Here is a 24203-nt window from a genome sequence, read left to right as displayed (position 1 = left end):
CAAAACCGGGATGGACCTCCTGGTATCAACCCAGGCACCAGAAACAACCATGACAAAATCAGCCCTGACATCCCTGCAAAGTCTCAAGTTCCTCAGGGTAGGGTCATTGGCCAAACACCTTCAGCTACTTCAATGACTTTCTGTCCATTATAAAAGCCATAAGTGCACGTGTTCACCAATGCCTGCACAACGTGCAACACCATTATTAACTCCTCAGATAGGGAAGTAGTCCATGTCCTAATGCAGCAAAAGCTGGACAGTATCCAGTCTTGGGCTGACAATTGGAAAATAACATTCATGCTATACAACGGCCAGACAATCTAGCCACTACCCCATTCAATAGCATTACCACAACTGAATCTCCCACTATCAACACTCTGGGGTTTACCACTGACAAGGACCTGAACTGGATTAGCCATATAAATAGTGTAGCCACAAGAGCAGTCAGCAATGAGAAACACTGCACCAAGTAACTCACCTCCTGACATCCAAAAACCAGTCCACCATCGATAAGGCACAAGTCAGGAGTGTAATGAAATAATCCCTACATGACTGGATGAGTGCAGTCATTTTTGGTCAAGCAGCTTGACACTTTCCTGAACAAAGCAGTTCCCTTGACTGACACCATATCCACAAACATTCACTCCCTCCAGCATTGACTCAACAGCAGTACATACGATCTACAAGATGCACTGCAGAAACACAGCAAGGATCCTTAGACAGCACCTTCCAAACATACAACCATTACCATCTAGAAGGGCAGCAGATAAATAGCAAGACCACCACCAACAATCTCTCCTCCAAGCCACTCACCACCCTGGACTTGGAAGAGATGGGGGCAGAATTAGGCCATTCGGCCCCCCAAGTCTGCTACACCATTCAGTAGTAATGACTGATCTGTTTCTCAACTCCATTCCCCTGCCTTCTCCCTGTAACCCTTGAACCCCTTACTAATCAAGAACCTATGAATTAGCTTCCAAAGCCTTCTGTCATAATGAGTGCTGCTGATTCATCACGTTCTGGCTGAATAAATTCCTCACCTCAGTTCAAAAGGGTTATCCCTTCACTTTGAGGCTGTACCCTTGGGTCCCAGTCTCTCTCATTCATTGAAACATCTTCTCTACATACACTCTAACCAGGCCTCTCAGTATTCTCTGTTTCAAACAAATGTCACCCCATCCTCCTTAATTCCATTGAATACAGACTCAAAGTTCTCATACAACAAGTCTTTCATCCCTAGGATTATTCGCATAAATCTCCTCTGGAGCCCCTCTAATGCCAGCACTTCTTTCCTTAGATTCTGGATTAGTGGTGCTGGAAGAGCACAGCAGTTCAGGCAGCATCCAAGTAACTTCGATTTCGAAGCTACTTGGATGCTGCCTGAACTGCTGTGCTCTTCCAGCACCACTAATCCAGAATCTGGTTTCCAACATCTGCAGTCATTGTTTTTACCTTCTTTCCTTAGATACAGGACCCAAAACTGCTCACAAAATTCCAAATACAGTCTGACCAGAGCCTTCTACTGCCTCACCACCGTTGAACCTGTACGTTAACCTTAAGAGAATCTTGAACTAGAACTTCCAAGTCTCTTTGTGCTTCTGATTTCCAAAGTCTTTCCTGGTTTAGAAAAATACTCTACGCCTCTATTCTTCTATCTGCCACTTCTTGCCCATTTTCCTAGCCTGCCCAAATTCTTCTGCAGCCTCCCCACTTCTGGAACACGATCTGTCCCTCCATCTATCTGTCATCTGTAAACCTGGCAACAATGCCCTCAGTTCCTTTGTCAGATCGTTAATGTATAATGTGAATATTGGTGTTCCTGAGTCAAATTCCTCCAATTCCCTCCTTCCGAGCATTGTCAATTTACCTATAGCACAAGGACTGCTTTTGCTCAAGAAGGCAGTTGACCACCACCTTCTCAACAGCAACTCAGGACTGGCAATAAATGCTGACCAAGCCAGCGACCACAAGTCCCACAAGTTTAGGGGAAAAAAATATCAATACTATCACAGAAATTTGACTTCATTCGAAGCGAAGATGGCAGTTTACCATCTCTGGATATACGAATTTTAGGCAAGATAGAGAAGGGAATAAAAAAAAGGTTAGCATTATGTTCTCAAGAATCATTTATAACTGTGAGGAGGGATGTTAAACTAAATGAAGTATCAAAGGAGACCACAAATAACAAAAGACAGCCACACATTGATGTGTGTGCACAAGAGATCCCCAAATACTGAGTGAGCTGGAGGATCAAACGTGTAAACAAACCTCAGTGCAGATGAAAAGGCAACAATAGTTAGGGGACTTCAGCTACACAAATATCAACCAAGAGAACACAAATAGTGTGAAAGGCACAAAATTCTTGAATCGCTCTCAAGACAGCCATTAGCACAATGATAGAAACGTGTGCTAGGTTTAGCCTCTGTCTCACCCTGCCGATTTTCCCCAACTGCGGTTGCAACTCGCCCATACCAACCAGATATCCCAACCCAATCTAGTCCCACCTACCAGCATCAAACCCATATCCCTCCAAACCCTTCCTATTCATATGCCTATCCAGATGCCTTTTATATGCTGTAATTGTACCAGCCTCTACCACTTCTTCTGGCAGCCCACTCCACACATGCACCTGTGTGTGAAAAAGTTACCCCTTAGGTCTCTTTTATTTCTTTCCCCTCTCACTGCAAATCTGTGTCCTCTAGTTTTAGACAAGCCCACCCCTCCCCCCACCTCAGGGAAAAGACTTGTCCATTTACTCTACCCATACCCCTCAGTTTTATAAACCTCTATAAAGTGATCCCTCAGCCTCCGACGCTCGATGGAAAACAGCCCCAGCCTGTTCAGCCTCTCCCTATAGCTCAAATCCTCCAACCCTGGCAACATCCTTGTATATCTTCAAGCAATATTCGAAAAGTAGCCTAACAAATGTCCTGTACAGCTGCAACATGACCTCCCAACTCCTGCACTCAATACTCTGACCGATAAAGGAAAGCATACCAAACGCCTTCTTCACTATCCTATCTACCCGCAACTCCACTTTCAAGGAGCTATGAACCTGCACTCCAAGGTCACTTTGTACAGCAACACTCCCTAGGACCTTACCATTAAATGTACAAGTCCTGCTAAGATTTGCCTTCCCAAAATGCAATACCTCACAGTTATCTAAATTAAATTCCATCTGTCACTCAGCCCTTTCGCTCATCTAATCAAGATCCCGTTGTACTCCAAGGTAACCTTCTTCGTTGTCCACTACACTTCCAATTTGTCTTCCAGATATCTGAGATCTCCTTACGTAGTTGCCTCTCAAATTCCTGCCTGTAATACAATCCCAACAAGGTGATCACCCCTTTATTTCTCAGTTTCCCCCAAACATCTTCACTATGTACTCCCAGGAATATCCTCCCTAAGCACAACGGTAATGTTACCCCTAACCAAAAGCACTACTCCTCCTCCTCTCTTGTTCTCCCCACCTCCTCTTATAGCATCTGCACCCAGGAACATTAAGCAGCCAGTTCTGCCCCTCCCTGAACCACATTTCTCTAACGGCTAGAATATCCTAATCCCATGATGCCAACTATTCCCCGAGTTGATCTGCCTTACCTGTCAGGCCTCTTGCACTGAAATAAATGCAGTTTAATTTATCAGTTTCACTTCATTCTCTGTCTTGCTCCAGCATGCCCTTATCTGACTAGCTCCTCACCTCAACTATACCAGCATCAGATGTATCCCCACCATGAACAATGATCTCCTGCTAGTTACTATCCCCTCTCGTAATATTCTGCACATACCATCAGAGACATGCCTGACTCTGGCACTGAGACATTAAAGGGTTAATTTGTTCTGCTGACATGTAAGAAATTGGATGTCCCGGGGGTCACGTTTTTCAGTCTTGCAGGCAGAATGTGACAATCTAATCATACTCCGTAAATACTGCGTTAAGGAATAAGCTAATCTCACACTGCTTTAAGGAATAACCTAATCACTTTACATAGTTTTTGGGTGGCATGTAACTATGGAGGAGTGGCGGGGGTTGTGCCTTGCACGCATCACGGACCGTGATGTAAAATCCTATATAAAGGGTGAATGGTTCCCTTATTCAGAGGGACTCGCTTGACATGCTCCACAAGCATCACAAAGAGCACTGTGATCCTCCAAAAGCTTGTACTTGCTGAAATAAATCATGACTGTTCACAGAAGTTGGCGTATTGTAGTTGCATCAAGCATGTAACAATCTAAAGAAGGGAACCTAACATTTGGCAATGAGACTAGGATTCCACATATATGGAGCTTCTAAGCAGACTGAATAAGTGATCGCCTGTGTGACGGTAATGTGAGACAATGGGCCCACAAGGTAAGATTTACCTTGATCTCTCTCACTAACCTATCACTCAGTCGACCCCTCATCCCAGAGGACTCTGTAGTGACAGAATCTCAGAGATAACTTATGCCAACCAGTTCCTCCCAGTGAGGTTTGAGTCCCCCTGGAATTTGGAGGTTAGAATTCTCAGAACTATAAGTTATTTGAAAGGGAGGTTACAGACCCCCTGAAATTCAGAGGCTAGGGTCCACTAATAGTGGGATTTGAGGCCCCGGAATATAGCACATAAGGTACAGGATAACTACTGTGTCCGTCTCAATCACTGCTTTAGGCCAGTTACTGGGAAATCCCCCACGCAAAGGTCAGAACTCTGAAGTGGATGTGGAGACTGAGGACACTGGACTAGTATACAAGGATAAGTCAGGAAGTTGAGACTTTAAAAAGGGACAGATACTGGATAAGTCAGGTGTCGGAACCCCTTTTCATCAGGATGACCCCAAAAATTAGGAACGGTTCAGGCACCTGTCAGGATGTTTAAATCAAAAATTGGGAAATGAAATTTGGCCGATAGGAAGACTTTGGGACATCGATAAATGTTTAAAAGCAGAGGAGGCAATTTGGAAAAGGAATGCGGGGACTAAATGGAAAACTTTAATGTCTGCGTGGAGGAAGACTGCTGAGGAAATAATGAATAAATCAAAACAGGCCAATAACTCACGCCAAAGAGGGATTAGAGTGTGCGATCATGAGGGAAACCCTAAGCCTTGGTAGATGCTGAAGAGTTAGTGTTAGGATTATGATATGAGTGGAGAAAAACAGAGAGGCAAAATAAGGAATCAGGGTTGAAACGCCAAGCCCGACTATCAGGTGGGAATAAAATGGAGGTACCTCCTGACATGTCTAGTCTGCCAATCATGTTTCAAAATATTGACACAGATGACCAGCTATGGTCACAACATGGATTTCTGACTTCCTCAGGGACACCTATTCTGAACTCACGACATGTCCAAAATCATCTCAAAGCCATCCTCCTCCTCAAGCAATTTTCCATAATTAAATGTGCTGCCCATGTAATGGACAATACGGACATCAGCACTGGCAATGCCAGAGCTGGTCGAGCTGCCAAAGACCGCAATTCTATTGTGTTCTCTATGAATCGGCAGGTGCTGAATCGATCACCTGCCTCGAAAACAACAGGCATACCAGACATGTCACTATGCAGCATTTACAGGGGGATGCCCAGACCCAGAGAAAACAAATATGGAAGACTCAAGTGTTCACACTCTGCATCAAAAGACCTCTGATCACTCCAGTTCACCAAGTTTGTATACCTGATGCTTTGTTAACAATGCTTATCAACTGTCTTCATACTGGTACACACCTTGGCAAGGAGAGAATGGGAGAGGAAATGCAAAGATACTTTCAGCAGTTAACATGGTCTCTGAGGTTTCTCAATTCACAGGTAAAGCACATCTTCAAACCATCACCCACCCCTCCACAACCTGATCCAAGTCTCACTCCACTAATCCGGCCCCCTGGAAATGTTACCCACTGCACACTCAGCACCAAGTCACGTTCCTCGGAACCTTGCTCAGTGCTTCTGATAGACAATTGACCCTGGAACATATCACACCCATTCTGGCAATCCCTCTTGCTCTCCCAGCACCAGCACCGCCTGCCCGGAGTAGGAGGACACAACGGATTCAATCAGCTCCGAGTCACGAGCAGGAAAAAAGTGATGAAGCTAACAACAGTGAAGGCTTTTTGTCAGCAGCCTTCCAATGGATATTAAACCACGTGAGCTTTACCTGCTCTTTCAACCATTTAAGGGATATGAAGGTTCACTGATAAAGCTACCATCAAAATAGCCAGTTGGCTTTGTTACATTTGATAGCAGAGTGGGAGTAGAACCAATAAAGAATGCATTAAACGGCATTCAATTTGATCCTGAAAATTCTCAGACTCTCCCATTTGGAATTTGCAACAGTAAACACAAAGATGGTGAAAAGCAAACTGATGGCTAAACCTAACCCCACAATTATGCACTCTGCCTTGGGAGCACACTTCATTGCACAGGACCCCTATGATCTTGCAGGAACAGCACTGATCCTTACATCTCCAGAGGCCTGGGCTCCCTATCCACTGTACACCTCAGAATTGACCAGAGCCAGACTGAATTTTGTTTTCAGGTTGAACTTTACTGAAGGAGACTTTGGTAACTGGCTCGCTTCCACACAACCTGGAGGGGAATGCAGTGGTCAAGTGGATCTGTGGATTTAAGAACTTTACTGGTGAACACTTTTTTTTCCACATGGGAGGATCCTGGGGATCCTATCTATTGCATGGAATAGAAACTCTTGTTGTTATAATCATTGTATGTTGTGCGTCAATAACTTGCTTAAATACTGGCTGTCAGATGCTTATGAATAAACTGGTAGTCTTTGTGTCAGTTATCATGGAATGATAAAAAGGAGGGATTGAGATGGTAAAAGGGTTAATTTGTTCTGCTGACATGTAAGAAATTGGATGTCCTGGAGTGGGGTGTTTTACTAATCACACTCTGTAACTATTGTTTTGACATTTACATTGTTTTTGGGTGGCATGTGACTGTGGGGGAGTGGCAGGGGGTTGTGTCTTGCATGCATGACTGACTGCGATGTAAAACTCTGTACAAAGGGAGAACAGTTCCCTTGTTCAGAGAGCCTCGCTTGACATGTTCCACAAGCATCACAAAGTGTGTTAAGTGACCCTCCAAAAGCCTGTACTTGCTCAAGTAAATTGTGGCTGTTCACATAAGCTGATGTAATGCAGTTGCATCAAACATGTAATAATCTCAAGGAGGAAGCTAACAGCACCAGAGAGGCAACATATCATCCTGATGTCTTGCTCATGGCTGCAGAAATGTCTGTGCCGCAGACTCAAGAGTCTCCTATTTCAAATCAACTGCTTGGAACCCAACATATCCCTCATTACAGTAGAGCCAGTTATGGTACTAGAAACCTGTGTCAGTATAATAGTCCCTTGAGAGGCCAGCTTCGCCAAGAGCATCCAAAACAGCATAACTGTTTGAGATGGGGATAGCCACAGGAGATTTCTATACTACCTGACTACCTCACCTTATCAATCCTAGCAGTCAACCATGTACCCGACTCTATCTGTGGTGTCTCCACCTTCCTGAAACTACCATTGAGCACACTCCCTTGCTCTTGTAAACTCATCGCCACTAACTCCCACTCCAAACATTCTATGCAATCTGATAGGATTCACAACCAAACACACATCCTGCAGGGACTTTCCCTCCAAGGACCTTCAAAATTTCCCTGATCTCCAACATCTGGCAGGAAGAGCAGACCACCCTACTAAAGGTCATGTCTGTCCTTTCAACAATCTAAGACTCAGAAGTTACCTAAAATCAACACGTTTTGCTCAAAATGTAGCATTAGCCCAGTCTTATTCCTCAAAAACACTGTTCCAGGATAACTCAATATCGATGCTTACTACTAAAAGTTAATTAAGAGACAGATCACAGTATAAATATAAAAAACTCCTCACTTCACTATTATAAACTTATCAAAAAAGAAAGTTTAAGATTATGTGCCTCTTCACATTTAAAGTACAGTCAACTTTTCCACAACAACATACCATGAAAATTTCTCTTTTGTTTATGTAATAGCCAGAAGACAACAAAAACAACTCATTTCCTGCTAAAATTACCCAAGAAAATTGCTCTCTTAAACAGCTTTTAAAAAAATTAAAGGGTAACATGCAGTTTTGGCAGTTAAAACGCTTTCATAGTGGAAGACCTGCTCATTTCGACCTCTTGTAGATTTTTCATTACCTTTATTCTTTCATTAAATTTGCCTTGGAGCTGTGAACTGAGAATGGTGAGCTAAAGATAATTTGTGGACTTTGGGAAACACTGTGGTAAGAAAAGGAACAGACCAAACTAGGTTTTGTTTGAGAGGACAGGGGAGAAGGTTAGTTACAGGCTGATTTTTGTTTAAAGAGTTCCTAAAGGCACAGCAACCTCAGGCAGGAGATTTCAGATGTATAAAGTATTTTCTTGCTGTTTTTGGTTCGTTAAATCACTAAATCTGTGTCATCTGATTCTTGATCTTTCCACCAATTCTAAGTTTCTAGCCATTATACCCATACTCATGATTCTGATAACCAGTACCAAATCTCCTCAACTTCTCTTGCCTATGGAGTATAATCCCAGCTTCTCCAATGCATCCTCAGGAAAAATGTTGTGTTTAAATAGACAGAAGTCAGTCATTAACTAGGTCAGTACCTGGAAATTGATTCCAAGACCATATTTTCAAGCAAACAGTAAGTGCTGAACGATAATCGAGATCTCGGGAAAAGATAATCAGAAGTTGCCTTTTTTGCACTTTTTCTGTGATGAGGAGTTTGGCTGCTGATGACACAGCATAATGATTTGAAAGCTCCCTGTCTCAACAGCTTTCTACTCTTTCAGTCTTCCAAAAGCTAAATATTACAACATTTACCTAAGTAAACTGAAATGGTGCCCTGATCAACATTTCCAGAAAATCATGCTACTATTTAAGAACTCTGGCCAGTTTTATTATTTTCTATTGTTTATCCCTTAACTGTGCTTGCTTGTCTCTCAGTCAAGAGAGAATGGGGGCTGAAAACAAAAGTTTCAGATTTGAGGAATAGACATTCATTAGATTACCTTGTCTTTTTTCTCTTCTAAAGAGATTGCCTATTTAATAAATTATTAATTTTTTTATTTGAGATACAAACCAGGATCTGGAATTAAATATTGTCCAAGTCTGGGATTGGTTATTCAAAATAATGATTGTTGCAACTATTGAAGGTCTTTAAAGGATTTAATTTTACTGTGCTGTGAACAGAGAGGTAAAAATGCTGTTTGAATCAGCTGTCTATCTGTGTGTCATACCAGGTTATGCCCACTGAACCTTCCCATTGTCTTAAAATGCATTTAACTGTATGGAGATCAGTGTAGAACTTAGTTAGGACAAAAGAGAACTCAAAATCAAAAACACTGCTTTTATTGATAAAGTGATTTGATCCTGAGATATACACTTTCAGTAACTGTAATTACTTGCAGAAATAAAGTTCTTGGGAATTTACTTTTTTTTAAAAATCTACTGCATGTTGTTCATATCTTCATTGTAAGCAACACGATATTAGACACATCTCATGAAATGATAAATAGCCACTCTTAAGTTTCACATGGTGGCAGCAATACATGTGTTTTCTTTCCAGACCACAGTTCCCTTTTTCTCATGCGGCTTTAGAAAATCCTGAATAGGCAGAGTCTAATGTCCTAATTACAACAGAGATGAGTATATAGGATTGCAAATAAGTCGCACAGTCTTAGAGCATGCATTTTAAAAGACTTGGAGCACATATATTCTGTTTTTCATTATCTTCAAAACTAAATTGTATCAACAGGCCCTACAAGCAATTAACAGGTACAGTTTCAATGATATCCTGGTAGACTGTTAAAATAGCGCATGCTACAGAACAGAATATAGTTTAGCCAAAATTAACCTCATGAATTCTGCAGACACACAAGTGTATCAACCTCTATTTATGATCTTACCATTTTTAGAAACGGAGAGATTTTTGACATTTGCAGAAATTAAGGTTCACAGCCATGTTTAGATCAGTCATCTTTCCACAAGTTCAGAGCCTTCACAAAGATCTCCCTCCGTAAATTATCAGCCAAACCATCATTTTCATATTTTTCCCTAAAATAAGCCAAAGTAACCTGCAGCCTCTTGGGCGTAAACAAGACAGGTTCACATCAACTTAAGAAAAAAACACATCTGAATGAATGTTACGTTAACAATGTGCTGTCATAGAATAGTACTGTTACTTTTGTGGGTTTTTCCAATGGTAGCTCCTATCTGGATATAGTTCAACTTCTAATAGACAACAAATTATTGCTGCTGCAACTTAAAGTTACAGGGCATTGCCCTGTTAAACAGCATCGCCTTGGTTCAAATAAACTATGTGATCATCAATCCACATTATGTAATAGCATTGTCATTAATAGGAAGGTCGTAATATCATGAAAAAGCCAAGATAAAATACACATATGTAATATAAATCCTCAATTTACACAGTCAAATTACACGCTCCTAAAATTTAAGTGCAAATGCTAGTTTATTTGTCACGTAGCATTGTACCATGTCCCAAGCTTTTAAAGATTGAAGGAAATAGGTTTCCAGTTAAACACTAAGAATTTGATCACAGCATAAAAAAGGTTAAAGACTTAGAAGTTTATAAAATCATGACAGGTATAGGATGGTGAATTGCAAGTGTCTTTTCCCTAGGATGGGGGATTTCAAGACTCGGGGACATATGTTAAGGTGAGAGGAGAAAGTTTTAAAAAAGACGTGAGGAGCAACTTTTTCTCTTAAACAACAGAATGGTTCATATGTGGAATTAACTTCCAGGGGAAGTGGTGGATGCACCTACAGTTACAACATTTAAAAGACATTTGGATAAGTGCATGGATAAAAATGTTTGGAAAGCCAAGTGCAGGCAAGTGGGACTACCTTACTTTGGGATTATGCTCAGCATGGACTGGTTAGACCAAAGGGTCTGCTTCAATGCTGTATGATTCTATGACATAGCCATTATCTTGCTACTCACAGGTAATCTATCCTGTAAAATGGCTTAAATATAACAATTTTTAATAAGGCATCTAGGTTGCAAAATCACATAGTTGCATTACCAGAACAAAAAATGAAGGCGATTTCCAAACAAATTATAACAGTAAAAAATGACAAACTCAACTGGGTCACAGTGAGCATGATCTGGCCCTGTTTTCCTGTGTCAAAACTCTGCTACTAGAATGTGAATATAACCTTCTGCTTTTCCTTGCAAACATCTTTATCTCTTCTTCCATCTCCTAAATAGAAGTTGTTCATGTTCTTTGCTGAAGATGATCATACCTCAACCCCACTGTTCATGAAACCAGAGATTCTCACACTAAAATCACATGAATCAGTACTTTTATCCTCTTTTTCACTCATCTTCCATCCTGTCTTTCCTAAGCCAACCAAGTCTTGCTCTCAAGCCTTTTTTTTTAAATTTATTCATTTTGTGGAATATGGGTATCACTAGCTGGCCAACATTTATTGCCCATCCTTAAGGTGGTAGTGGTGGTGAGCAGCCTTGTGGAACCACTGCAGTCCACCAGTTGAAGGTTGACCCCCCAACGCCATGAGGGAGGGAATGCCAGGATTTTGACCCAGCGACAGTGAAATAACGGTGATAAATGTTCAAGAAAGAATGGTGAGTGACTTTGAGGGGAACTTGAAAAAGTGGAGGTGTTCCCATATGTCTGCTGCCCTTGTCCCTCTAGATGGAAGTGGGTTTGGAAAGTCCTGCCTGAGGATCTCTGGTGAATTTCTGCAGTGCATCTCTTAGATAGTACACATGGCTGCTGAGCGTCAGTGGTAGAGGGAGTAGACGCTTGTGCCAATCAAGCAGGTTACTTTGTCCTGGATGGTGTCAAGCTTCTTTGACTGTTATTGGGGCTGCACTCATCCAGGCAAGTGGGGAGGATTCCATCATACTCCTGACATGTGCCTTGTGGATAATGGACAGGCTTTCGGGAGTCAGAAGACTAGTTACTTGCCACAATATGCCTAGCCTCTGTCTTGTTCCTGTAGCCACTGCAAATACGTGGTCAGTCCAGCTGGTCTATTACCACAAACTGCTCAGATCACCTTTATGCCACTCTAACTGGCATTGCAAACTTCTCTCTCTCTCTCTCTCTCTCTCTCTCTCTTCAGGCACTGCATCACTTTTAAATTCATCATTATTGCCCCATCAAAAAAGGAACATTGACCTTTCTGCCCTTACAAATACTAACTCATTTCAAACTTCCTGTACCTCTCAAGTCTTGGGCATTATGTTTCCTTTCAAACTTAACACTCTCGCTTTGCAACTTCTGGATCTGAACTCCCTCAACCACATTTCTGCCCATCACAACACTTTAATCTCAAAATGCATAAAATTACATTTTCAGTATCTCCTCAGTCTTTCTCCTCTTTTTGTAGTTTTTGATGAGATCATCCTCCTCAGAACTTTTCCTTCATTATCCATCCCACTGTGTAGACGCATTCCTTTTTTGCGACCGAGTTTTTTGCTAGGGGGGGGATCACCTGGCTCAATGAGTTGCCTCCATTGACACATTGTCTCTTCTAGATCCAACCTTAGCCATCTATTTTGTATCTACTTGTTACAGTTGTGATAACAGGTTCCACAAGATGGTAACAGCCACCTTTACCTCTTGACAGCTTTGCAACCGGTTAGTCTTTTAATTCAATATCCAATCCCAGTTGAGTCATAAGATTTCCCCATCTGATCATTTGATTGATCAAATCCATTATTCATTACACATTCCTCAATAGCCCTGGTCCTACATTGACCATCTGTCCACTAATGCCCCAGAACGTTAAAATAGTCATACATGTGCATAATTCCCTCTATCAACAACAACCCATCCCAACTCAGTAATTACTTCTACCTTTGCGGTAAAGTGTTTATATATGGCACAAAAACCCAATTTCAAAGTCGCTGAGAAGAGAGATATGTTGTCAAAAGATTTTCATCTTGCACACAAGAATTGCAAATTTCAAACTAAAATTAATTACACCACATGCTCAAGTTCCACTGAGTACTTTAGTATTTAATTCCCTTTCAAACATAATATTGAGATTCCCCAAAGATCTGTACATCAAGAATCCCAAAAGGTCCAGTAGTTATAGCATGCATTAAACATTAGTCTTCTACTGGAGAACAAGATAGTGGAATGCCCCTTTACAGAAGGAAGTGACTTAAAGTGCTGCATCTAAGACTATCAGACAAAATGTAGAGTTATACAGCGTGATGAAAAAAAAATCTGTATTCACTCAGTTTAGGCCTCTTGCATATTTCCAATTTATCAATACGACAATGACAGTCATGCCTTTAATTGAATAGGCTCTAAACTCTAGCGTTCTGTTCTTTAACGCGTGGCCTCGCTACCTCTCCCTTTATGACATTCCTTGAATTCCAAGCCCTACTTTAATGTTTCTTTAAGTAGATTTTTAAATCCTATTATTTCACTCTGGCTCACAAATGTTGCTGGACAATACTGCTGCGAAGAGCTTTGGGATATATGAAAGCAAACTGTTGTACAGCATGATTCAACATTGAAATGCAAGCACCAGTTGTGTGTTACTCAATAGAAAGGATTGGTGCTATGCATCTTTTTAAAGCTAGGTGGTGGCACTGAGCAATGGACATGTCCAATGCAAAATTACCTGAACTGAAATGGAATCTTAACCTAACATGAAAACCTAATTCCAAAGTTGCTGAGAAGGGAGGATGCTGTCAAAGGTTTTTATTTTATCTTGCACACAAGGAAAACACAAGAATTGCAAACTTCAATATACAGTTTCACAACAAATTACACCACAGAATCATGTTCCACTGAGTACTGTAGTACTTAATTCTCTTTAAAACATAATACATCAAGAATGCCAAAAGGTCCAATCTTTATAGCATGAATTAACCATTAGACTTTTATCAGAGAATAAGACACAAGAGGAATGCCCCTTTAGCAGCCTTAATCTATGCTATTTTGTAAAATTGGAGGAGGTAGCCATTTCACCTATTGTGTGCGCATGTTGGTTTTTAAAAAGAGCTACGCAATTAGGACCAGACTCCTGCTCTTTCACATAGGCTTGCAAGCTTTACCAACAGTTTCTCCAGCTTCAGCTTGGTAGTTGTTACTAAATCCGATCTCACCAGCAGTGATTTTAGATACTATGTAAGAATTGCTCCTATCGTGTCATGCTTGATTCTTCTAACAATCTCTTGCAAGTGGTATCCTTTGATGAGGTCCTCTACTACTGGAAACAGTTTCTTATTTGCTAAATCAAAACACAAGATTTTGATCACCTCTACTGAATTTCTTCAGAACCTTCTCTGCTCTAAAAACAGTCTTAGCTTCGGCAGTCTTTTCATATTACAGAAATCCTTCATCCTTGTTATTGTACCAAATAATTGCTGCACCCTCTCCAAAGCATTAATAGCCTCACTGAAGAATAAGTGCCCACAACTACACAGCAAAGAACAGTTTAAATAATGAGTCAATTAAAACGAAAATTCAGGAAACTACAAGAAAACAAATGTATTTCATAGAGATATAACCAATGCCTAAAATAGACAAATTAGTCCAGTCTGTCAAACTTTAGATACCCTTAGAAAGATTTAAAAATCACAACACCAGGTTATAGTTCACCAGGTTTAACTGGAAGCACAACCACCTGATGATAGAGCGGCACTCCAAAAGCTAGTGCTTCCGATTAAACCTGTTGGACTATAACCTGGTGTTGTGTAGATTTCAAACTTTGTACACCCCAGTCCAGCACCGGCATCTCCAAATCATGACTTAGAAAGATTAAACATCTCTTGAAAGATGCAGAGCACTTTATTCATATGGCTGGATCATATTAAACCATTGCAACATCTAACAAAGTGATCACAAAAGTTAAACATTTAAAGATTACAATCATAGAATTATAGAATCCCTACAGTGTGGAAGTAGGCCATTCCGCCCATCGAGTTCACATTGACCCTCTGAAGTGCATTCCTCCCAAATTCATACCCCTACCCTGTCCCTGTAACTTTACATTTCCCATTGCTAATCCACCTAGCCTGCACATCCTTCAACACTACAGGCAATTCAGCATGGCAGATCCACCTAACCTGCAGTTTTGTACTGTGAGACGCACCCGGAGGTAGTGCACACAAACACAGGGAAAATATACAAATGCCATGTAGAAAGTCACATGAGAATGATATCAAACTGGGGCCCTTTGAGATGTTAAAGGATTAATTTGTTCTGCTGACATGAAAGAAATTGAATGCTATATTTTTCTGTTATACAGGCAGGATATCTAATCTAATCATAGCCTGCAAATGCTGTAGTTTAAGGAGTAACCTGAATCACACATTGCTTTAAGGAATAATCTAATCATTTTACATTGTTTTTGGGTGGCATGTGACTATGGGGGAAGTGGCAGGGGTTGTGCCTTGCATGCATCACTGACTGTATAACCCTGTATAAAGGGAGGACTATTCCCTTATTCAGTGAGCCTTGCTTGACATGCTCCAGAAGCATCGCAAAAAAGTGCTGTGACTCTCCAAAAGCTTGTACTTGCCAAAATAAATCGTGGCTCTTCACAGAAATAGGCGTACTGTAGTTGAATCGAGCGTGTAAGAATCTCATGAAGGGAACCTAACACCTGGCATTAAGCCACCGTGCCACCCTCTGCTTATAGCCTAAGCAGAATAGTTAATTTACCTCAATTCACTAGAACACATTTGCAATAAGTATTCAAGATTCTGAAAATCATGTCATGAAATATGGTGCTGCAGTTACTCAAGTATTACATACATAATCCTCAGACCCCCAGTAGAAATATGTCATTCCAGGACAGAAGAGCACAAGAGCAAATCCTCTGGCCAGTTCAGCCTGCTCCACCACACTATGATCACAACAAGTTTGGGCTTACTACCGAAGCCCTTAACCCTTGATTTGCTTAGACACCACAACCTCAATATCACAGCATCAAAGAAAATCAACAATGGAGGATTCTAACCTAGTGGACTGGAAGATTTTAGTGCAGCGCTATAAATGAAAGATTTGAATAAATATTTTGCAGGCTGAAATTACACCTTTCAAGTAAATAGCTGATATCATTCCAAAATATGCACATTCTAAACATGGGATTTTTTTTAAACTGGTTAAGATTCAATTTAAAGTTTTTGTTGTGTTATTTTCAAGGCACTTAACTTTATAAAGATCAAGCCTACTCTACAAAATTAATATACTTTCAATGTGATTCATTAAGAGTTTTACTCCTTAACTCTGATCATTTATGCTGCAAAAATTGAAGAGTTTGATTATTTGCATAGCAACAGAACGTACTACTTGACAAAAAGATCAAAATAATTTTTTTTCTGGTGGGAGATTCGTCATTCTCACTAACTCTATTAGGCAAGAGATGCAATTATATTATAACATTATTTCCTGTATTTATATTGACATATGGGCTATTTTGACACTCAGAACTTTTATAAGAAATCACCAATATCAATGTTGATCCCCTTTCCATTCAACATACAGCCACAACACCAGCTTAAATTTCTCAGGTCCCACAAAATTCAAACTGGCACAAGACAAAAGCTGTAAGTCAGCAAATGTATTTTTTCAATAATTCACACTGCATAAAAAGCAAATTTTCAACGAATTTATTAGTGACTTGAGATTTCCTAACTTACAGTTAGTTAAGCATTCCTTTGCTAACAGATTGCTCTGAGCAGCAACCCTCTCTCTTACCTTCACAGTCACTCACTTCTCTCCTAATACCTCATGCCCAATTTAGAATCACATTTATCTACTACCTCTTCGCAGTTACACATTTCTCCCCACTACACAACCTTTGCAGCCACGAGCCTCCCCCAACCGATTTCATCTTTGCAGCCATTGGTTCCCCCCCCCCTCCTGTTTCCTGCCACTGATTTCACCAACCTTCCCCCAGATTCATCAATAGCAACTGCTCTTCCCCAACTTGGGCGCACCTAATGGACATGCTCCGCAACTGGAGGAGTAGCTCTTATTCAAACTTCTCAGTTCAATGCTCATGGGCAAATTCTAATGAGTGATATGCAGGTTTCATTTTTTGCAGGCAACTGGCTTCCTGCTGGGTCAATTTCACCACATGTCCCGCATGGATTTCAAGCAGAGCTCAAAATAAAGTCTGTATGAATCAATACCTAACACATTTCTGTAAACCTCCATTAATTCTCTCACAAAATTAAACAAAATATACTATAAATGAGAGACAATGTCGACCTCACCCTACAAGAACTTCTTTCTGGCCAATATATCAAAATAGCAACTTTTAATACAGTCACTGCACTGGCCGTACTTGCGTAGACAAAACATGAATAAATGCAAGTTTTTTTTGCAGTGGTAGAGAAGACAAAAAAAACACTTTTCTAAATCTGCGATTAAGTGATTCACCTCCATGTTATTCTTTGTAGGGTAGGCTGTTCGTTTAGACAGTAGTGACTTTCTCCGCAGCTGGTATGGGCTGTTTTGTGCGCCAGGTCCTGATTCTTCTGCAATCATGTCTGCAGGGACATCCTCATCTAAGAACGAAAAGGAAAAAAAAATTGAGTCTTACACAAATCATATAAGAATGGGTTTTAAGCCCTTCAAGGGCCTTTGCACCATACAAGTCAATCTGTTTGATATCAATTCAGCAAAACTATTGCCTCCTGAGCAAATATTCTAAGAACCCCTTAAAAACCCAACAACACCTTCAACAAAAATTTATATTTAAATATTTGGCCTTAAATATGTAATAAAAGATGTAATAAAGTGGTTCCAAGTATGAGGGATTTCAACTGCAAAAAAAGGATTGTTCTTTATACAGAGATGACTAAATTTTGATAGAAGTGTTTGAAACAATAACAGGGTTTGCTAAGTCTAAGTCTAACTAAGAAACAATGGTTTCCAATGGCTCATTTTTGCTCAAAGCCAGATGGTACAAATTTAAAGTTAACTACTAAAAGAACCAAAGTAACAAGTAACTTTCAACATATGAATTAAAATTTTGAAATGCGCAGCCTGAAAAGGAAACTAATTTGATAGTAGCTTTAGCGAATTAGAAAAATATGTGACAAAACCAAAAGAACTGCGGATGCTGTAAATCAGGAACATGAACAGAAGCTGCTGGAAAAGCTCAGCAGATCTGCCAACATCTGTGAAGAAATATCAGAGTTCTCAGCAGTTCTTAGGAAGGGTCACCGAACCTGAAAAGTTAACTGATTTTTCTTCACAGACGCTGCCAGACCTGCTGAGCTTTGCCAGCAACTTCTGTTTTTGTTCTAGCAAACTATATGAATGGAAATAAATTGCAGGGCCATGGGAAAAGAGTCAGAGAATGGTACTGAATACTTTTTCAAAAAGACTAGCATGAATCCTATCATGCTGCAGCATTCTGAGTTGACAAATACAATCCAATATCACAAACAGCAATTGATTCTTGACCAGTAATGTTCCATCACACGATACTTAACAAGGATTTCAGCTGCTAGGTAATTCACTTAACAGCAAATTATCTCAATCATCATTAATCCCGACTAGATACAATCATATTTTTAACCAACTTTTGCAAAGGTACTATGTTTGAGGTCTATTGTGCATATTCACAACTTTTTTTTAAGAAAAGGGGAGAAAAGGAGGCAGGAAGAATAGAAAGCTTAATTTTTACTTTAAAGTAAATGAATGTATTATGCCAATGTACATTGCTGTTAAATATGTTAGAACAAGTTCCACTGTACTTCCGAGATAACCAAAAACTAATAATGCTGTATAATATGAAAATGTTAAGGGGGAGGGGGGGATTGACCAATATTATGAATCAAGATCAGAGTGGAGCTGGAGAAGGGCTTTTGCCCGAAACATCAATTTCCCTGCTCCTTGGATGCTGCCTGACCTGCTGTGCTTCTCCAGCACCACTCTGATTTCCAGGATCTGCAGTATCCACTTCCGCCTAATAATATGACTCAAGGCAGGTTTTAGAAAGGATCTTACTGGATGCTTTGGAAAGGCTTTTGGAAAACATTTTGAGACAGCAGGAGGAAAGCTGTACATTTATTCAAGGAGGACTCAAAACAATTACCTGTAAAGGACAATAAAGGAGTACTGATGAATTGAGGTAAAACTTGGTGGGGAGGGCATAGTGAGGATGTCAGACAGGAGAGATTTGTCCAAGATTGGAAGAAAATCTTGAGAGCATGGTACGCACCTCTGGAATTCAAGTGCACCATATCATGGCTGTAAAATTTTGAATGCATTAATCCACAAAGGTTTCATTTATCTTGCACCAATACCTCCACAATATCTAGCAAAATCTTTGAAAAAAACTTGCATTAATGCAGTATAATGTAGCACTTTTATTGTAATGAAACATTTCAAAGCATAAAAAAAAAGCTTGTAGCAGGACAATTCTCATAAGGGTGATAGGTGAATGGAATTTGGTTCAAAAAATGATACAGACAGCAAAACTTTGGTTGAATTCAGGTTTATGGTGGGTAAAATATAGGTGGTTGGCCTGGAGAGCACTGGCATAGATAGCAATAAATCAAAAATATCAACCATAGTTAAATGATATCCAGCAAGTATTTGCAGATGTAAAAGTTGAGACATTTTGTTTCATTAAACGCACGACATAAATGCAAAGATTTTTCAAATATTTTTAAGTATCTCAGAGGTAATGATGGATACATGATACTTTTACAGTCTGTGCTTGAAATGATAGAGATAATAAACATTAATGATCATGAATTTAGAATTTTAAAAAATTAGTATCTAGAAGACAACGTTTTAGAAAAGCAATTTATAACAAAGTTACTTAAATCAAAAAGCCAAAGGTTGCCATTCCTATATTTGGAGCTCTCTCATTAACTTAAAGCTAACACTCACAAAACATTAGCCTGCTGAAAGCACCACTGTTCCACTTAAATTCCAGAGAGTATATCCAACAAAATGATACGTTACGTTCCCAAATATCTGCACAATTTTACTGAGTATATTTGGGGCTTCTGCAATTACCAAGTTTGAAAATGGGCATATAGTCATAGAGATGTACAGCATGGAAACAGATCCTTCTGTCCAACCCGTCCTTGCCAACAAGATGCCCCAACCCAAACTAGTCCCACCTGCCAGCACCTGGCCCATATTCCTCCAAACCCTTCCTATTCATATACCCATCCAAATGCCTCTTAAATGTTGCAATTGTACCAGCCTCCACCACATCCTCTGGCAGCTCATTCCATACACGTACCACCCTCTGCATGAAAAGGTTGCCCCTTAGGTCTCTTTTATATCTTTCCCCTCTTACCATAAACCTATGCCCTCTAGTTCTGGATTCCCCGACCCCAGGGAAAAGTCTTTGCTTCTTTATCCTATCCATGCCCCTCATAATTTTGTAAACCTCTATAAGGTTTTTGTAAACCTCTATAAACCTCAGCCTCTGACGCTCCAGGGAAAACAGTCCCAGCCTGTTCAGCCTCTCCCTATATAGCTCAAATCCTCCAACTCTGGCAACATCCTTGAAAATCTTTTCTGAACCCTTTCAAGTTTCACAACATCTTTCTGATAGGAAGGAGACCAGAATTGCACGCAATATTCTAACAGTGGTCTAACCAATGTCCTGTACAGCCGCAACATGACCTCCCAACTCCTGTACTCAATACTCTGACCAATAAAGGAAAGCATACCAAACGCCTTCTTCACTATCCTATCTATCTGCAACTTCACTTTTTCAAGGAGCTATGAACCTGCACTCTAAGGTCTCTTTGTTCAGCAACACTCCCTAAGACCTTACCATTAAGGTGTATAGGTCCTTGGGAAGATTTGCTTTCCCAAAGTGCAGCACCTCACATTTATCGGAATTAAACTTCATCTGCCACTAACCAGAAAGCAAGCTTTTGATTGGCAATAACAAAAAGATGCTGATTCACAGAACTCTTCTGACAAAGATTGCCATTGGGAACAGGAAGTGTTCTTGCTAGGGACACCAAGGCAAAAATCAGCAACCTAAGCGGAGGCCTGGGAATCCTTTGATCAGTGACAAATGCATTGCACGGGTAAATTAATCCAGCAAGTCATTTGGAGAATCCAATTTTTGAAAATACATAGAAAAATTACATTAAGGACATACATTGCTTTTAACACAGTAAAGCATCCCAATGGTCAAAAGGCAAATAACTCTCACCCTTTTCACAAAGGCAAATATGGAGTTCTGTAAGTTTGCAAATTTTAAACAGAACACAAATATGCCCTTATTTTAACCAGTTATTGTCCTGTGACAATAAATTTGAGGGCAAGCTGTAGTGCAGCTCAGTTAAGTTTAATCAAAAATCTGAGAGCTTGGCAAAATCTTAAAAGTAATTTACCTCAAACATGCAAGTGCTTTCAACATCAAGAAACTGATGTTCTTTCTCTTGAAGGCAACAATCTTGTACCAGGATCGCAAAGAAGCGCTGTGAGAAGAGTGCTCCATAGACAGCATCACAGTCCAATGTGGGTAAAATGTCCACAACAGACTGCAGTGTACCAGGTTGGTAAATGTGATACTGATGGGTCACTGGACTATATGCAGGACATGGAGGTGGACCCCTGCCTCATCAGCCTGGACCAGGTGGTGGTCTTTGACAGGCTATCACATAACTACACATGGGACATGCTTTCCAAAATAGGCTTTGGGGAGAGAGTCCACAAATGCATTCAACTGAGCGCCATCAACATGGGTAATGCAGTGTCGATCAATGGGAGGGAATCAGATGGCTTCCCAGTCAGATCAGGAGTCAGGCAGGGCTGCCCACTCTCTCGTGCATTGTTTGTGCATTATAGACCCTTTTCCCAGAGTCCTTTAGGAAGGAGACAAGCCAAGGGCAGTAACTGTTCCAGGCAGCGGAGTCCTGCAGGTCAAAGCCTCCCTATACATGGAGGAAAGTCACCATTTTTTGCTCAGTTCCACTGTCAGTGCACAAACTCATGTGCAGCTGTGACCAGTTTAGGTGCCAGATAAATCAAGAGTGAGGCCATGTTCTTTAGTAACAAGGTTAATCGATCCTTTACTCCCTTCACCATTAGGACAGGTTACCTGAAGGGACTGGAAATATGATTAAGAGGAGCTGGGGCATGCGCAAAAGTGCAAGAGGAGCATATCATCAGATGAGGCAGAAACTGGGCTTTTGGGAGCACCGCTCCCTCTCCATTGTGTGTTAAAAACATGGTCATGAGGTGTGAGGTTTTTGCGTTGTTGTTGTAGTACATGGCGCAGGTCTGGCCCATTCCCAGAATCTGCACACTGTTAGAGTCACCCAAATGACCATCCACTTCATCTGGAGGTCTAAGATGGGCCATGTCCACAATGACATCATGTACAAAACTCTGGATTTTGGGTGGGGATGGGGGGTTGAGATGTTTTTAATACCATCCTCACCCTGATGGCCACCTTATAGGATAAACTGTCATATTGCTCATTCTGGAATGTGCCTTTGTTTACAAAGTCCAAAGGAGAGATGCAGTGGCTCTTGTCAAGGTTCATCCTGAGCAGATCCATGACACAGGACTCTGTGCTCTACAGTCTGTTCCTTGGAACATCAGCTGTGCCTGGAAGTTATCAGCTCGGTCAAAAACATTCTTTGGTCTGCCCAGGACCTATTGGTCTTCCAGTTAAAGAAGTTAACCTCAAATGAGTTTTGCAGTCTGGTACATTCCAAGGTCCAGGACTATGTGCTGTGGGAGGGACTAAAGATTGGGGCAGCCGCTGCTAAGGATAAAGATCACTAGCTAAGGACTTTCCACCAAAGTTAACTCTGGGTCTGTTCAGTTATTGGGCCCTCCCGGTGTTTCAGACATATGTAAATATAGTCTTGCATAAGAAAGAAATGCCTTGGTTTTGTTTGTTCTACATATGAAAAGATTGTACAGAATCGAAGCACTATAGTGATTATGTAAATAAAGACTTATGAATAAAGTATATTTTTGAAATGGAATAAAGTTAGCTTTGCTTTCTCTCCATAGATGTTGCCAGTCCTCCTGAGTTTCTCCAGCAATTTGCACTTCTTTTTAAAATCACAGTGAAGCAGTTTGAGAAGTGAGTCCCACAGTCAGCACCACTATGAAACAGTTGCACAGTTAATAGCAAAAGCAGGAAGGAAGATTGTATGATTAGAAAGATTGGGAAACGGGAGGTGCAAGGAAATCTGGGTATCCTCATACCAATCACTGAAAGCACCCAGATGCAAAAGGCAGTGAAGGTGGCAAATGATGGACTGGCCTTCATAGTAAAAGGTTTCATGGACAGAGCAGAGATTTCTTCCTGCAATTGCACAAAGCCTTAATGAGATCACTTCTGGAAGTACTGTGGGTAATTCTGGTCTCTATGTGAGAAAAGATATTCCAGCTACCTAGAGAGTGCAGTGAAGATTTACCAGACTGATTCCTGGGATAACAGAACTGTCATATGGAGAGAGATTGGATTGGTTAGGACTACAGGACTATATTCACTGGAGATTTTAAAAATTGGGGGCGTTGATCTTAGAAACTTAAAATTCTATGAGAAGACTACGCAGAGTAAATGCATGACAGTCCTGATGACAAGAGACAGTCCAGAACAAGGAATTACAGGGACAGGATAGACTATTTGGGAGTGGAGGAGAAATTTCTTCAGCCAGAGAATGATGAACCTAGGAAATGTCTGCTACAGAATGCAATGGAGGTCAAAACATTGAAGGTTTTCAAGATAGAGTTAGATATAGTTCTTAGGGCTAAGGGGATCAAAAAGGAGAAAGTAGGAATAGGGTACCAATTTAGATCATCAATGATTATCATACTGAATGGCTAGGCAGGCTGAAAAGGCCAAATGACCTTCTCCTGCTCCAATTTCTTATGTTGATTGAAAATATGCATTGAAAAGGTAAAACATGGGCACACTTAGAAATAGTTTTGATCCACACTTTACAGTCCTCTTAAAGAACCACCACACTAGGTTGGTTTGATCACTGGAACTAGAGGTCAATTGGTCATGCAGAAATGCAAGGTGGGGCGGGGGGGGGAGCAAATGTGAAGGCTGACTATACTCCAAATGCAAGGGTGCAGTGCTGGAAAAGCAGAGCAGGTCAGACAGCATCCGAGGAGCAGAAGAATTGATGTTTCGGACTCCTGCTCCTCAGATGCTGCCTGACCGACTTTGCTTTTCCAGCACCACACTCTCGACTCTGATCTCCAGCATCTGCAGTT

At 40.7% G+C, this 24203-nt stretch overlaps 1 protein-coding gene and 1 pseudogene across 1 annotated transcript in view; one reads left to right on the top strand and one right to left on the bottom strand.

Moving 5' to 3' along the window:
* Positions 1-24203, bottom strand: part of fbxo11b (F-box protein 11b) — a 164069-nt gene that overhangs the window by 87266 nt on the left and 52600 nt on the right. Inside the window, exon 2 of the mRNA XM_072580606.1 lies at positions 17406-17533. Coding sequence (XP_072436707.1) covers positions 17406-17533 — 128 coding nt within the window. The remainder of the gene's footprint in view (positions 1-17405; positions 17534-24203) is intronic.
* Positions 4339-6598, top strand: LOC140482626 (RNA-binding protein, mRNA-processing factor 2a pseudogene; annotated as a pseudogene).

This window comes from Chiloscyllium punctatum, chromosome 11, assembly GCF_047496795.1.
Source record: "Chiloscyllium punctatum isolate Juve2018m chromosome 11, sChiPun1.3, whole genome shotgun sequence".
NCBI lineage: Eukaryota > Metazoa > Chordata > Chondrichthyes > Orectolobiformes > Hemiscylliidae > Chiloscyllium > Chiloscyllium punctatum.
The sequence above is the reverse complement of the archived record's forward strand: the minus strand, read 5'-3'. Positions and strand labels throughout refer to the sequence as shown.